The sequence below is a fragment of the Coenobita brevimanus genome, chromosome 110 (genome assembly GCF_032717465.1).
Source record: "Coenobita brevimanus isolate Jiangsu-jjx chromosome 110, ASM3271746v2, whole genome shotgun sequence".
In the NCBI taxonomy this organism is placed as follows: domain Eukaryota; kingdom Metazoa; phylum Arthropoda; class Malacostraca; order Decapoda; family Coenobitidae; genus Coenobita; species Coenobita brevimanus.
Window position 1 is genome coordinate 34,449,299 of NC_137063.1, and position 15,197 is coordinate 34,464,495.

At 43.5% G+C, this 15,197-nt stretch overlaps 1 protein-coding gene across 2 annotated transcripts in view; it reads left to right on the forward strand.

Annotated features, from left to right (window-relative positions):
- Positions 1-15,197, forward strand: part of LOC145417459 (organic cation transporter protein-like) — a 330,895-nt gene that overhangs the window by 211,780 nt on the left and 103,918 nt on the right. For both annotated transcript variants that reach the window (XM_080286154.1, XM_080286155.1), the window contains one exon: positions 14,264-14,477. In XM_080286154.1, the coding sequence (XP_080142280.1) occupies positions 14,264-14,477 (214 nt within the window). The remainder of the gene's footprint in view (positions 1-14,263; positions 14,478-15,197) is intronic.

Genomic DNA, 15,197 nt, shown 5'->3' on the forward strand with positions numbered 1-15,197 from the left:
TGTCAAATGAAAGCACATGTGAGACTTCCTATATCCTGATAACAGTAAATATCTCTAACTTCTACCAGTTTAAAATTACAGCCCCCTGAATATCCGTGACCTTGAGTTTGACCTTTCAGGGTCACACAAGGTCAAAGATCATGGTACCAATTAAAAGTCCATATGGCACTTCCTATACGCTGATAATAGTAAATATCTATCTGCAGTCAATTTCGAGTTATAGCCCCCTGAATATTTGTAACCATACCGTGTAACCATACCTTTTTACTGTAATCATGCCTTGATAATTCCTTGAACTTGCAAACAAGGACTAGCAGTGTATAAGTAAATGTATAATTATGGCAGTATATGTATCTAGTAGTGTGTGTGCCTACATGACAATATTTGCACGTATTAGCGAGTTTCAAAGAACGCTGACGCCAACAGCCAGCTTCCCCTCACTGCAGCGGGCAGTTGGAGGGCTGGTATAGATCGGGATAGACCTCTCTTTGTCTTCTCCAAATAAACTCCCATTGGAATTAAATCAAGACCTAACTGGGTGTGAGAGGGATGGGACAAATTGGCGAGGCGAATCCCAATCACGTCACATATGTTTGTTCACCGTGCAGTTGCAGCCTGACCACACCTTACCTGCCTCCTCTGTCAGAATTTTCAAGGCATGGTTAAAGTATAAAGGTATGGTTACATCCGTGACCTTGAGTTTGACCTTTCAAGGTCACTGAAGGTCAAAGGTCCTGGTGCAAAATGAAAGCCCATATGAGAGTTCCGTTATGTTGATAGCAGTAATTATCTCTGTCTTCAACCGGTTTCAATTTATAGCCCTCTGAAAATCCGTGACCTTGAATTTGACCTTTCAGGGTCACCTGATTACCTACAAAATTTAATAACATTCCTTTGGGGCCAATGCCCACATACTCGTATGTATCCTGAAAGTTTTATGTAATTTCATTCAGTCTTTTCTCCGTAATGTTGCTAACACAGAAACAAAGATACTCGACCAAAAACAATACCTCGCCCGGACTCGAGGTAAAAATTACACACACACACACACACACACACACACACACACACACACACACACACACACACACACACACACACACACACACACACACACACACACACACACACACACACACACACACACACACACACACACACACACACACACACACACACACACACACACACACACACACACACACACACACCTCGTGTAGTCCATTATTCCAACACGCAGCTCTCGGTCTGCTATATTGTGGTCCTCACTAACGAACCGACAGACAAACAGTGAATTGTTACCGATGTATGCAGTCAATTGGTCTTGATGATATGATGGCGGTGAATGTTATTTCTTTACTGTGTTATTTATACGTTTGTCAGGATATAGATACTGGAATGCAGTGTGAATGGTGGTGCTGCGTGTACCTTGCTTGGTGGGTTTGTTAGCCTATCGGTACATTGCTACAACTACCCTTCTTTCTAACTCCGTCCTCCTACCCCGTCTGTCTCTGTCTCTGTCTGTCTACATGTTTCTGTCTGCCTATGTCTGCCTGTTTGTTTTTCCATTGCCGTCACGTGGCGTTTACATCGGGATACCAGCTTGTTTTGTGACGCAGTAATATTGTTTTGTGTTTCTTTCATCTCGGCATGCATATCACAGGACTGGGGGTGCAGTGGCCGTTTTCTCTGCATGCACAAGAAGAAACTGCACATCTGCTTTATCTTTAAGGTTACTTAACTCTCTCTCTCTCTCTCTCTCTCTCTCTCTCTCTCTCTCTCTCTCTCTCTCTCTCTCTCTCCATCCATTTCCTGTTTTCCTCCGTACTACCCCTCCCCCCCCTACCATTGTCTTTGTTATTACCTCTTGCCTTGAGCCCTCCCCTTCCCCTCTCCTCGTCCCTCCCCCCTTTCTCCTCGTCCCTCCCCCCTTTCTCCTTCTCCTCCCTCTCCATCCCCTACCTCCTTCCCTTCCCCATCTCTTCTGTATTCCTCTTTTATTCCCCCTATTTTCATCTACTAGGTGCTGACTTGAGCCCTTCTCTCCCCCCACTCTTCCCCTGCTACTGCTGCTACTCCTCCCTTTCTGCTGTCCTTTCCTATTGCCTCTACTCCATCCATCCTCCTCCTTCCCTCCCGTCTACTTCCTTCCCTCCCATCCTGCTTTTCCCTCTGCTAGCCTCCCCTCCCCCTCCCGTGAACATATCATCATCATCATCATCATCGTCTACTGTAGAGTACCTGGCCTTTTTTCTCCCTTCCTGTCCCTTCTTTGATCTTGTCTTCTCTTCCCTTCTTATTTCCATTACCTTTTCTTCTCCCTCCTTCCCATCACTTCCCTCCCCTCTCCTCCCCTCCCCCCTTTTTTTCCAGTACCACATTGGTGCTCCTGCCAGCATCATGATCATCCTTAGCTCTGTCCCTGCCCATCCTTCTTTACGTCCAGTGTTACATCTCTTCCACCTGCCGCTTCCCCATTTCTTCCTCCATTGTCTCCCTCCACCCTACTCTTCCCCTCTCATCATCATTATCATCATCATCATCATCATCATCATCATCATCATAATTATCATCATCATCTTTGTCGTCGTAGTCGTCACCTAAATGATTCGCGCTTTGGAATGTCATCGCTTTGATGGAAACTCTGTTGTTGGAGAGGGATGAGAGGGCAGTGAGAGGGTCCAGGAGGATGAGAGGGAACTGACAGAACTGGAGAGGTGTGAAGGTAATGGGAGTGGAGTGGGAAGGACTGAGGAGCTGGGTGGTTGGGAAGGGCTTGGAAGGATTGGGAGAGGAGGTAAGAAGGGTGACAGGGAGAGGAGAGTGATGGAAAGGTTTGACAGTAATGGGAAGGAAAGAAGGAGGCTGGAAGGGACTTGCAAGGACTTTGAAAGTTACGTAACATTGTGTAAGGAAAATAAGCAGACTGGAAATGTGGGCCATTGAGGGGACAGAAGGGAGTCGGCTGAGAGGGTTGAGAGGGAAAAGAGGACTGGAAAGATGTGACATTGATGGGTGGGAAGGGAGAGGGAAATACTGAAAGGAAGGTGTGATGTTTGGGAGGGACTTTAAGAGCACTGTATCTAAGACTGGTGGCAGGGAGTGGGAGAACAATAAACCCTCAGGCCTCGGATAGTTTGACACCGGTGAATAAACTTGTTCGTTGTTAGCCAGAGTAAAGCAAGTGAGTCGGGAGAGGGGTGAGAGGTATTGTGGAAAGGATTTGAAAGGAGGAGAGGCGTCTGTGAGGAGTGAGAGGAATGTGGGTGGGATTTGAGTGTGATGAAAGAGATGTTGGAGGGGTGAGAGGGATGTTTGAGGTACCTGAGAGGGATCTGTGATGGTTGAGAAAGGTTGAGTGACTGTGATTCAGGCCCAAGGACACCTCCTATGTACAGTACCTCAACCGGAAAGCAGGAAGGCACTAAAATAGGAAGGCGGGGACGAAAGAAGTAATGGCGTACCATGAAGGAAGGACAGCAGGAAGAAAGAAAAAAATATGAAGGAAGGAAAAAGACAAGCCGGAAAGAGAGGAAAGAAGGTAGGAAGGGTGGAAGGAAGACAGGAAGGAAAAAAGGAAAAGAAGGAGCGACTGAAGAAGTGAGGGAAGGAAGGAAAGGAGGAGATAATGGTGGCTGAAATAAATAGTAAAACAGAAAACAAAATAAAAAATGAAAACAAAGGCCTAGCATGCCTGAAGTGGCCAGACTTGATGCTTTCACCACGATAATATCATTTCATCGTCTTGCTGTCCCCGGACGATTTTATTTAGCTTTTAGTTCTTTTATAGATTTAATTCTTTAGTATAATAAAATCGTGTGAAGGGAGGAATAAGTCCCTAAAACACTGCGCCCTCGTAGGCTAGTGGAAGGGGATAGACGTCACTGGTGTGGCTCGTTGGCCAGCTGTTATGGTGGGTTTGGTAGGCCGTCTGGCACACTCGTCCTCAGTCATTTAACTGATATACATTATTAAGCCGTGATGTTTTCCTTTGTGATATTTGCTCGTATATATAATTAATGTGGACCTACTTGCCAGTTTTTTGTTTTTTTTTTTTCCCCCCAAGGAAAAGGGAACCAAAAGCCAGGTTAGATGGCAGGAGGTAACGTCAGCGTGCCATTATGCAGTAAAGTACGGTATTGTTAAGGACGGCCTTCAGTGCCAACATTATGTAGATGCTGAACTCTCTCTCTCTTCTGTATGTGCATGTGTGTGTGTGTGTGTGTGTGTGTGTGTGTGTGTGTGTGTGTGTGTGTGTGTGTGTGTGTGTGTGTGCGTTCAATTTATACAGTAAACGATGCAATTTTACGCCAATTTTCTAAGTAATGGGAGAGATGGAGGAGAGAGGGAGATGGAGAGAGGGAGATGGAGGGAGGGAAAGGAAGAATAGAGGGCGGGAGAAGGGCTGGCGGGGAAAGGGATGTGTGAAGGAAAGGAGGGAAGAATTGAGGGAGAGAGATGAGTAAGGTGATTGGAGGAAAGTGAAACAAGAGGGAGAAGCCAGGAGGGGGGGGAGGGAGAGGATACAGGTCAAGGTATGGTCAGGTGCGGGGTTGTACCGGGTCATCCAAAAGCAATACATGGGTTTCATTTTCGATTGAAGGCCATGAAAGATGTTAATAAATCCTTGATCAGATTAGCACGACTGTGGAATATGCTGATTTTTTCTTTAATAAATCAATATATTTCACTGTTATTAAAGTTGATGCAAGTCTGGTGGTACCGATTTTTTATTTTTTTATTTTTTAATCTTTAATAACTATAAATATTGTAGAGTCTTCCTAAAATTGATCCATGTCTGGTGGTACCGACAAAAATGATACGTCATGGGACTGAAGGGTTCAGTAGGTAGTGACGGTTCTCCCGTACACTGCATCACTTCACTGTTATGTGGTAACCCTTTCATGGTCGTCTCAAGACAAGTTTATTCAGCTGGGAGTGAGTCAGAGTAATCTGAGTGTTAAAATATCGTCACCATTAACACTGATATATAATCGGAACACTTGCAGTATTATAATCCATTTTATATAGCAGACAGTTTTATTCAGTTAAGTGTGGGAGTGAAGGCTTTGTGCGAGGTGCTAAGTGCAGTACTGCCAATCATCCCATAAACAAACAGGCCAAAGACAAAAATTATCCTCAGCCGCACCCTCAACCTCCCCCTTACCTTCCCCCACCTCGCCGTGTCCCATCCCCATCTTCCCTTCCCCTCACCGTCTTGTCCCTTCCCTTCCCATCCTTTACCTCATCTTTCCATATCCCATTTTGTATTCTCTACTCCCTGATTACCTGCCACTGTCATAAACCAACCCAATAATAAACAGCGTCAGACGGACCAATATATCATTTGTGGTACACTTTCCTTTCTGCGCCTTTCCCATTCGATCCCACCCTTCTCTCCTTCCCTCCCCTCCCCTTCCTTCTGCTTCCACACCACGCCTTTATATGTATGTATATATATATATATATATATATATATATATATATATATATATATATATATATATATATATATATATATATAATATAATTTCATCTCATCAGCCCTTTGAGTATCCACTGCAGGACCGGCCTATCCCGACCGAAGTGGGGATGATACAGCCAATGTATCTCTACCAAGTGGCTTAGGCTGTCTGGTAGAGGTTGTATGTAGGGTGAGAAGTGCTTGTAAGTGTAATTGTTGTGTTGGAGTGGCTTTGGATGTGTGTGTAGTCTGTGAACCAAGTGTAATCGGCCCGCGCAAGCCGACTGGGTGCAAGCATACTTTATAGTATGTGACACTGGTTCAACCACAGCACCCTTTGTGTCCCCCAGTGCAGTACGTGGCATGAAGAACGCTCCCAAACTTTATTACCCTGGCGGGGCGCGAACCCTCGTTCTCCAGTGTACAAAAACGTACACTTTACCACTGTACCACAAAGGCACATAATATATATATATATATATATATATATATATATATATATACACACTTCCTGTCCGTCTGACTGACCGTCTTGTTAGAGAGAGAGAGAGAGAGAGAGAGAGAGAGAGCGAGGTTGGAGGGGAGCAGACGGAGGGGGGAGAGGATATAAAGAAGAAAATGACTGCGGGAAAAAAAAAAAAATCAGCTGTAGAATGAGGCAGGATACATGGATGGCGAGCAGCAACATAGCGTACATGTGTGTCGTGGTTGGCGGTAATGCTGGTGATCTTTGTGACTGGATCACGGAACAGTTTGACGTGTGTGTTTAGTTAATGCAGTATTAGGATATCCTGGCCGAGCTGCCACAAGACCCACCCTTATGTCATAACAATACCCCTACTGTTACCATCACACCATGTACGGTACTCGTATACATACATATATGCATAATTTATGCTACTCCTCACCCTGCCCTAGGATGGGAGAGGTCTGGATGATATATATATATATATATATATATATATATATATATATATATATATATATATATATATATAATATATATATATATATATATATATATATATATATATATAGATAGATAGATAGATAGATAGATAGATACAGAGATACAGAGATAGATTGATAAATATATAGATATATATAGATATAGATATATATATAGATATAGATAGATTGTGTGTGTGTGTGTGTGTGTGTGTGTGTGTGTGTGTGAGATAAGTGGGTGCTATAATGGTATTAGAGGTAGGCTGTGAACTAATGCTGATTTCTTATGTGCGGTGTTTCGGGGAGAGCATATGGAGATTGTCAAGCGTGAAAGGATTAATCTTGCTGGTGAGTTTTGTGAGTGTGTGCAAGAGTTTTGTTATCCAGGGGACATGTGATGTGCTGGAGGTGGGGCTGGGGCTAGCTCTGTGACTAGGGGAAGGGGTGATTGAAGTTCAGGGAGCTGTTGCCCCTCCTAACGCTGAGTGGGTTCTCCCTCCGTACTAAGGGATCTTTGTTTGCGGCATGTGTTTGGGGTGTAATGCTGTATGGTAGTGAGACCTGAGTGTTACAGGTGGAGGGTATTCATAGGCTCAAACGTACAGAAACGACAATGATAAGATGGATATGTAGTGCATCCTTGATTGCGAGGCTGTGAAGAGGAAGGGTAGGCTGAGATGTTTGGACACTGGGAGAGGATGGAGAATGACATTTTGGTACGAAAAGTGAGAAATGTGAACGTCGGGGATAGGATTGCGAGAGGCAGATCGAGATAGACCTGGGAAGAGGTCATAAGGTGTGCTTTCGGGGATAAGGAACTGAATAGGGAGGCTGCCAGAGGTCGAGCAGCGCGGAGAGCCACCAGTTAGTGACCAAGGTCGACGCATGCAAGGAGATCCTGATGATGATTATATATATATATATATATATATATATATATATATATATATATATATATATATATATATATATATATATATAATTTATTTATTTATATTTATATATGAATCTGACATCATTCCGTGACCTTTAATTTTGATCGATTTCTCAAATTGAAAAAGTTCATCCTTTGCCCACCCTTCACCTGTCTACAAAGTTTCGTCTAAACCAGATGGAAATTGTAAAGTTTAACCTATTCCGACCCATCACCTTTTACTTTTTCTGGGAACACACTGTATACCGTGCAACCGACTCAGTGGAAAATGAACCCTCTCTGTGAAAAAATAAAAAAATAAAAAAAGTGATAGGTTTTGCCATTTTAGAGCTAGTGGCGTCTAAGAATGAAAGACGAAGAAGAAGGAATCGGAAATTTTTGTTGATTGTGTTTTAGCGCGTTAGTGTATGCGTTAGTTTCTGAAGATGTTTTAGGTAATGAAAGGCATGGCGTTTAAGGCTAGATGCATAATAATGATAATGATAATAATAATAACCATCATCATCATCATCATCATCCAGTCCTACGTTGCCCCATGAGTAGCGTAGGAGCCCGGGGCTAGGCAAGTTGGTCCTGACATTTAAGATGAGTGACCAGCCTCACTCATCCCTGAGTGGCATTACGTGAGCAATAAACCCCAGCCACCCCCTGGATGTAAACCTTCACCGGATTAATCCGATTGGAGCGCTTAATTACCCACTAAACCACCAGGCGCCATAATTTGGTTATATTGTTACCACCCAGCGTAGTAAATGGTTTCCTGGTGTACAGGAAACCATTTGGCTTGTCACTCAGTGTAGAGTCACCTATAGGCAGTAGGAAGAGGAAAGAATGAAGGAAAGAAAGACAGAAGAGGGAGTGTAACGTCACACGTGGGCAGAAGGACGAGGAAAAAATGAGGTAGACGGAGGAGAAAGGAAGGAAAGAAGGAAGGAGGAGAGGAAAGGACAGATGTGTTTGTTGGAGAGTTACTGTGCGTGTCGGAATCATTCATGCATAGTGTCTAAGGACGGGATAGAAGTATAAAAAATATAGTTAAATGTATGAAGATGTAGGGATGGCAGTGCACTCCTCGGAACAAGGTCAAGACAGTACAACTACATGTAATGTCGTCCCTGCATCTTTTTTTTTTTTTTATGACACTTTTTTTTGTATTGTATGGTTGGTTAATAGTTATACTTGTATCATGACACTTTCCAGGTGCACTTATGCTACACTATAATGGCTCGTACTGGAGGAAAAGAAAAATATATAAGGATGAGATGACATGTAGATTTACAGCCTTGACCTTGTTCCCATGGTTTGGGACGCACTGCCATTCCTACATCTCTATAAATTTTTTTCAATGTTTTTTTTTTTTTTTTTTTTTAAACTTTGTAAAATGCTTCTGTGTAAGAAAGCTCCAAAGGATTTCCATTTTTTAAGCTTAACGGTGTTAGAGTAGTGAAGGGATTATTGAAGCCTCTGACTAACCCACTTCAGTTCAAAAGATTGCTCTTGAGCTGAATGAAATTTTCTAGAGAAGATAGCAAGAAGAAGCACTAGCACAGAGAGCACAGCACCCATGACCTATGGTCGGTCTGTGACCAGACTTTTGGCCTATAGGTGTGTGAGATTGACCATTCACAGAATTATCTCACAGAATGACATACCTCATCCTTGCATGACTCTGAACCCTTCCACTAAGTTTCGTTCAGTTTCGATCAAAATCGTTTTAGTTCCCAGTAGCCTTGACCTTTGTCCTGTTGATCTTAAAACTGAATAGCTTATTGGCTGGTTGGTTTAGATTCGTCCATCTAATAAATTTAAATGGTCACGTGCAGATGAAGCCCATCAGGACAATACACGAATTAGAGCATTGTTGGGGGGGGGGGGATGGCTGCTGCTGCTGGGCTCTGCTGGGCTGCTGCTGCTGCTGCTGGGCTCTGCTGGGCTGCTGCTGCTGCTGCTGCTGCTGGGCTCTGCTGGGCTGCTGTTGGGCTCTGCTGGTCTGCTGCTGCTGCTGCTGCTGCTGCTAGGCTGCTGTTGCTGCCACTGCTGCTGGGCTGCTACTGCTGCAACTGCCGCCGGACCCCCAAACCCTGAAAGCTTATTTATATTCTATACCTAACCCTAAATCGTTCCACCGAGTTTAATCCAATGAATAATTTTTTTTTTTTTTTTTTTGCTTAACGGCCAAAATTTTGAGTGTCCTGTGATTTTAAAATTTGACCAATTGTTCTCACAAGTGCAATACTTCACCCTTTGCCCATCATTAACCATTCCGCCACTTTTTGTCCAACTCGGTTGAATACTACTAAAGCTGACCTATTCGTGATCTGTTACCTTTGACCTTTTTTCGGGAAATACCTACCGTGCATCCGACTTAGTGAGAAATGAAATCTTTCAAAAAAAAAAAAAAATGATAGGTTTTGCCATTTTAGAACTAGAGGGTCTAAGAAGGAAGATGGAGAAATTGGAATCTTTGCGTTTGTGTTTTAGTTTATTAGCGCTGGGGTTTAGCTAATTAGGAAATTTTCAGGTACAGAAAAACATGAAGACTGATTAGATGCTTATGAAAATTAAATGGCTGCGTGTTTAGGAGTTGCGAAGAATCATATCTGGTAAGGTTTATGGGCTCTTTGGCGCCATCCCTACATAGTGTCTGCCAGCACTCTGATAGGCCTAACTGTGCTCCAGATGGCCACCTAGCTGTCCATGTCGTGTATGGCGCGGAGGCGGCTTTGTTAGCAATACCGTTATGAAATTAGAGATCAGCTACACTGGGGAAAAACAGGAAAGAAAAAGACACTGTGAAGCACGAAAACACAGGAATTAGGGTATGACGCCGGGTAATGCCGGTAATGGTGACTGGATGATCCTGGTAACACAAAAATTCGTCAACTGAGCGGCTAGAGTGACTTGTATTATGGGGTATCCTGGCATGTGTGTAGATAAGCCGTATTTAATCTTGGTGCGGCCTCTGAGTTTAGAGTGACTGACCTACTTTGAAGTCCATGGCCAGATTCTGGGTGACGGGTAAAGGTCAGAGTAGAGCAGGGGTGGTGGTAGGGGTAGTGGGGTAGGGATGGGGTGGGGGTTAGGGTGCAAGACAGAGTCTTGCTCTGGTGCAAGGTGGAGAGAGGGGTTTGCGTCGTCGAGGGGGATTGGAGTGGTGGTGGATGGTGGAGCGTGTGCCCAGAATGGAGTGGAAGTGGAGGTAGAGGATGAGGTGTGGATGTGATAAGTGTAAGGTTAAGGGTTGTTCTTAAGCACTCTTCCTGAAACACATCACCTCCCCTCCCTTCCTCCCCTCACCCCTTTTCTCCTCCCTCCCACACCCTGAGATAAGTAGTATAATCGGTCCGAGATTGCACTTAATGGCCTAGTTAATGCTAAATGTCTCACCAAATACAAAATAAAAGCGGAATAAGCGTTTCCAATCGCCCTTCATTTACCCTTCTTATTTTTTTTTCCAGTCCGGTAATCATAGCAATTTTAGTCCCATGAACTCCAGGAGATTTTTTCAGCAACGATGTGGAGTAAAAAAGTCTGCTGATAATAGTGCCCAAGTGAGTGTGCTTTGAGGGTCTGATTATATGGAGGGAATGGATATGCAGTAGATAGGGCGGTGAAAAGGGTAAATGCAGGTGAGTTTCAAGATGGAAGGAGGCGTGGTGGGCAAAGAAGGTGGCTGGATAAGGTAAATGGTGGTGTGAGAAGGAGAGCTGCAGAAGGTGTTATGGCAGAGCAACTGGGAAGGAAATAAGGGCTAGATACTTTTTTTTTTTTTTGCTTGGTGATCGACTGATTGATTCTGTGGCTGCTAATATCAAACATCTGTGTAGATTATAGATAGATAGGTAGATATATATTGATAGATGTAGATAAATAGATAGGTAGATAGATACAGTGTGTGTGTGTGTAGGTCTGTCCTGCTTTCATCTTTACCTCGGTATTGTCAGTTCTCTCCTACGCCCATCATCTCCACAGCCAACATCGCATTAACAGTTCCACAACTCGAAGCTGAATTCTTAATATGCTTCGGAACTTTCGTAGCACCACTTTTTTAGCTGTTTATTCTGCACGCTGCATCGAAATATCCTCCTTATATCGCTGACGCAACCTTTGTGGATATTGCCTAGCTTAGGAGAGAAGATGTGATATGCAAATTAAACTGCAAAAGACGAGGCGTTACGAAAGTTCCCATGTCTTCTAAACTGCAGCCCCCACTCTCAGCCGAACAGAGTCGCTTCATCAGGACTAAATTACCATACTAGAGTGTGTCATGACTGCCAGGGAGTGAATGGTGATAATATTAACACTCAAACTCCCACTGATCACTCTCAGCCGAATGAAACTGTTCATCTTTACCTGGGATGTAATATCGTGCAAGAGTTGTCATGACCATCAAGGAGTTAATGGTGACAGCACTAACACTCGGGAAGATGGAAAAATTGCGTGTGATCATATTGTGTATTTGGGAAAGCCTTCAAAAATCCATGAACAGGATCCAGTTATTATCCTTTATGTTTATGGCGAAATATTTGGGAATGATATTCAGAGAGGCATTAGCTGATATTTTTGTGATGCTTGCGAGAACAGTGAAAAATTATTTAACTGGCCTCATTATATTTTTAGGTTATTGCTGTGACTTTTGGAAGGACGTGTGTGTGTGTGTGTGTGTGTGTGTGTGTGTGTGTGTGTGTGTGTATGTGTGTGTGTGTGTGTGTGTGTGTGTGTGTGTAGTGGCACATTTGTCATCATATCACACTTTATTGTAGGTTGGTCAGTAGAAAAGGTGTGGTCAGGGTGAAATAAAATGTTTATAATAATAATAATAATAATAATAATAATAATAAATTAATTAATAACAGTGTTCGTCTCTGGTGTAGGTTATATGATGGTGTTAGCGTAGGAGATGGTGTCTTTGTATTTTACTCCTTCACCCTGTCTATCTATCTATTGCCAGACGCCTCAATCCCGTTCGGGGTGGCCACAAACAAATCGCTTCCACGTCGCCCTGTCCCCCGCCATTTCACTGCCCTGCTCCCAACTCACACATCCCTCTCTCATATACCTCTTCACCCCATCCCTCCATCTCATCCTTGGCCTCCCCCTTCCTCTTCCCCCCTCCACCTCATTCACATACACTCTCTTCGTCAGTCTTTCACCCTCCATCCTATCCACATGGCCAAACCGCCTCAGTGTATTCCTTCTAACACATCCTATCACATCCACATCCACACCACAACGCTCCTTTATATCCTCATTTGTCAGCCTGTCTCTCCATGTGACTCCACAGGCTCCTCTTAAAAAACTCATTTCCACTGCTCTCACTCTTGACTTGTGTCCTTCCAACAACGTCCAACCTTCGCTTCCATACGTTAGAGTTGGTATCACAATACTGTCATGTAGTAACTTTTTCACTTCCATGCTCACTTCCCTGCTTCTTACCACTGCTTTCAAAGAACCAGCAGCTTTTCTTCCCAGCTGTACCCTTTCAAGCACTTCACCCTCCAAATCTCCATCCTTACTCATCACACTACCCAAGTACTTAAACGTACTTCCTCACCATCCAATTCCTCACCATCCAACCTCGCTGTACATTCACTGACTTCATCTCCCTCAAAGACCATCACTTTACTCTTCCCTACATTCACCTTTAGATTCCGTTTCTTACACACTCTCCCAGACTCATCCACCAGGCCTTGCAGCTCTCCTTCGCCTTCACTCAACAACACAGTATCGTCTGCAAACAACAGTACAAGGAGTTTCCAAGCACTACCCTCTCTCACCAGGGCCACTCCAACATCCACTACCCTACTTTGTACCTCTTTTATTACCCCATCCATTACAGATTGAACAACCATGGAGACATGACACGTCCCTGTTTCAACCCAACCTTCAGAGAGAAAAATTCTCTCAGTTCACCATCCACACATACTGCAGTCTTAGCACCATCATACATACTCTTCACAGCATTCAACAACTTCCTATCCACTCCATATATTCTTAACACTTTCCACAGTCCTTGTCTATCCACCCTGTCATATGCTTTCTCCAAATCCATGAAAGCCACATACAACTTCTTTCCCTACTCTAGACACTTTTCCACTAAAGATCTAAGAATGAATCTCTGATCTACACAACCTCTTCCCTTCCTAAAGCCTCCCTGTTCTTCTCCAACTAATTCCCGTACCGTATATATTCCCACTCAGCCTGTCTCTTAACAAATTACCTCACTTCCTCCAACACCCTTTACATTACTTCATCTCTCACGACATTGTCATGTATGGCGATCTCTCTCTCTCTCTCTCTCTCTCTCTCTCTCTCTCTCTCTCTCTCTCTCTCTCACACACACACACACACACACACACACACACACACACACACACACACACACTTTATTTACTATATACGAGTATATATGTTACAGGGAATTTGTGTAACCAGTGATTTCATGCAATCCCAAGGCAATGTGTGAAATGAGTTTAAATTAGGATGGGTTAATTAAGGTTAGGTTAATTTAGGCTGCGGTTAGGTTAGGCTGGGCTAATCTAGGTTAAGTTACGTTAGGTTAGGCTAGGTTAGTTATGTTAATTTAGATGAACGCTTAACATAATTCAGCGTTCATCTAAATTAACCGAACCCAACCTAACCTAACCCAATTAACCTAGCCCAACCTAACGTAAACTTAACCTAGATTATCCCAGCCTACCCTAACCGCAGCCTAAATTAACCTAACCTTAATTAACTTATTATAATTTAAATTCACTTCACGAATTTCCTTGGGATTTCATGAAATAACTTGTTACACAAATTCCCTGTAACATATATTAGATTGATTATTTGAGGTATCAGGCTGCAACAGGTTCACTCCCCTCTCTCATCCTTTCTCTTGCTTCCCATACTCACTCTTGTCCCTTCGTCTGCAGATGTGAGGTGCCGGGCTGCGATAACAAAAACTCCAGCTATTCCGCCGACTTCGTGAACTGGACTATACCTGAGGGTGACCAATGTCACTTGTGGCGGCCCATCACCAACGACACCTCGCAGTGCACCGTCGACCAGTTCAATCAGGATGAGAAGATCGAGTGTGAACATTGGCGCTATGATCACTCCATCTTCAAATCCACCACCGTTACTGAGGTACAGAGGCAGGAGGGTATAACTAAGCCTGTAGTAATAACCCCAAAACCTGAAGTTGTTTTTTTTATTGTAATCTTGCCTTCTGGCGATTTTGTTTAGTTTAGGACAGACTTTTCTAACTGGAGGGGTTGGGTAACCTCTTTCAAAAGTCTGTTATTTACGAGCGGCCTTTATCAAGTTCACTAATAACAAGAATAAACCAAAGTGGACGTCACCCTGTGTCACTTGGTTATAACAGAACGCAAAAGTGTTGTCAAGACCCCCCAGATTTTTACGAACACTGTGATCGCTTAAATTTTTTATATTTTATTAACCTATGTCACTTATTAAAGTATATATATTTTATTAACTTATGTCTCCTTCATAAAAGGGTGAAGTTCACAGTGGTGAAGACCGGCGTGGAATGCTTTCTCTTCGGCACCTGCTGTAGAAATTATCGTCACAAACTTGGGTGCTTCGGTTCCCCTTTGCGTTCTTAATTTCAACACGTCCATAAGCCCTCGTTATGTATCGGTGATGTGTTCCAGAATTCCACAGCCTTTTTCATACAGTTCATTCAAGACGAGATCAAGTGCGAACGATGGCTCTGTGACACTTCCAAGGTGGCCTCAACCACCGTCACGAGGTGCTGGGGAAAGGAAGCACAGAGCATAATGTGTCTGGATGTGCACCAATATATCACACCTTCTTTTGTACAGTCAGCACTGTAAGTTGGCGGAG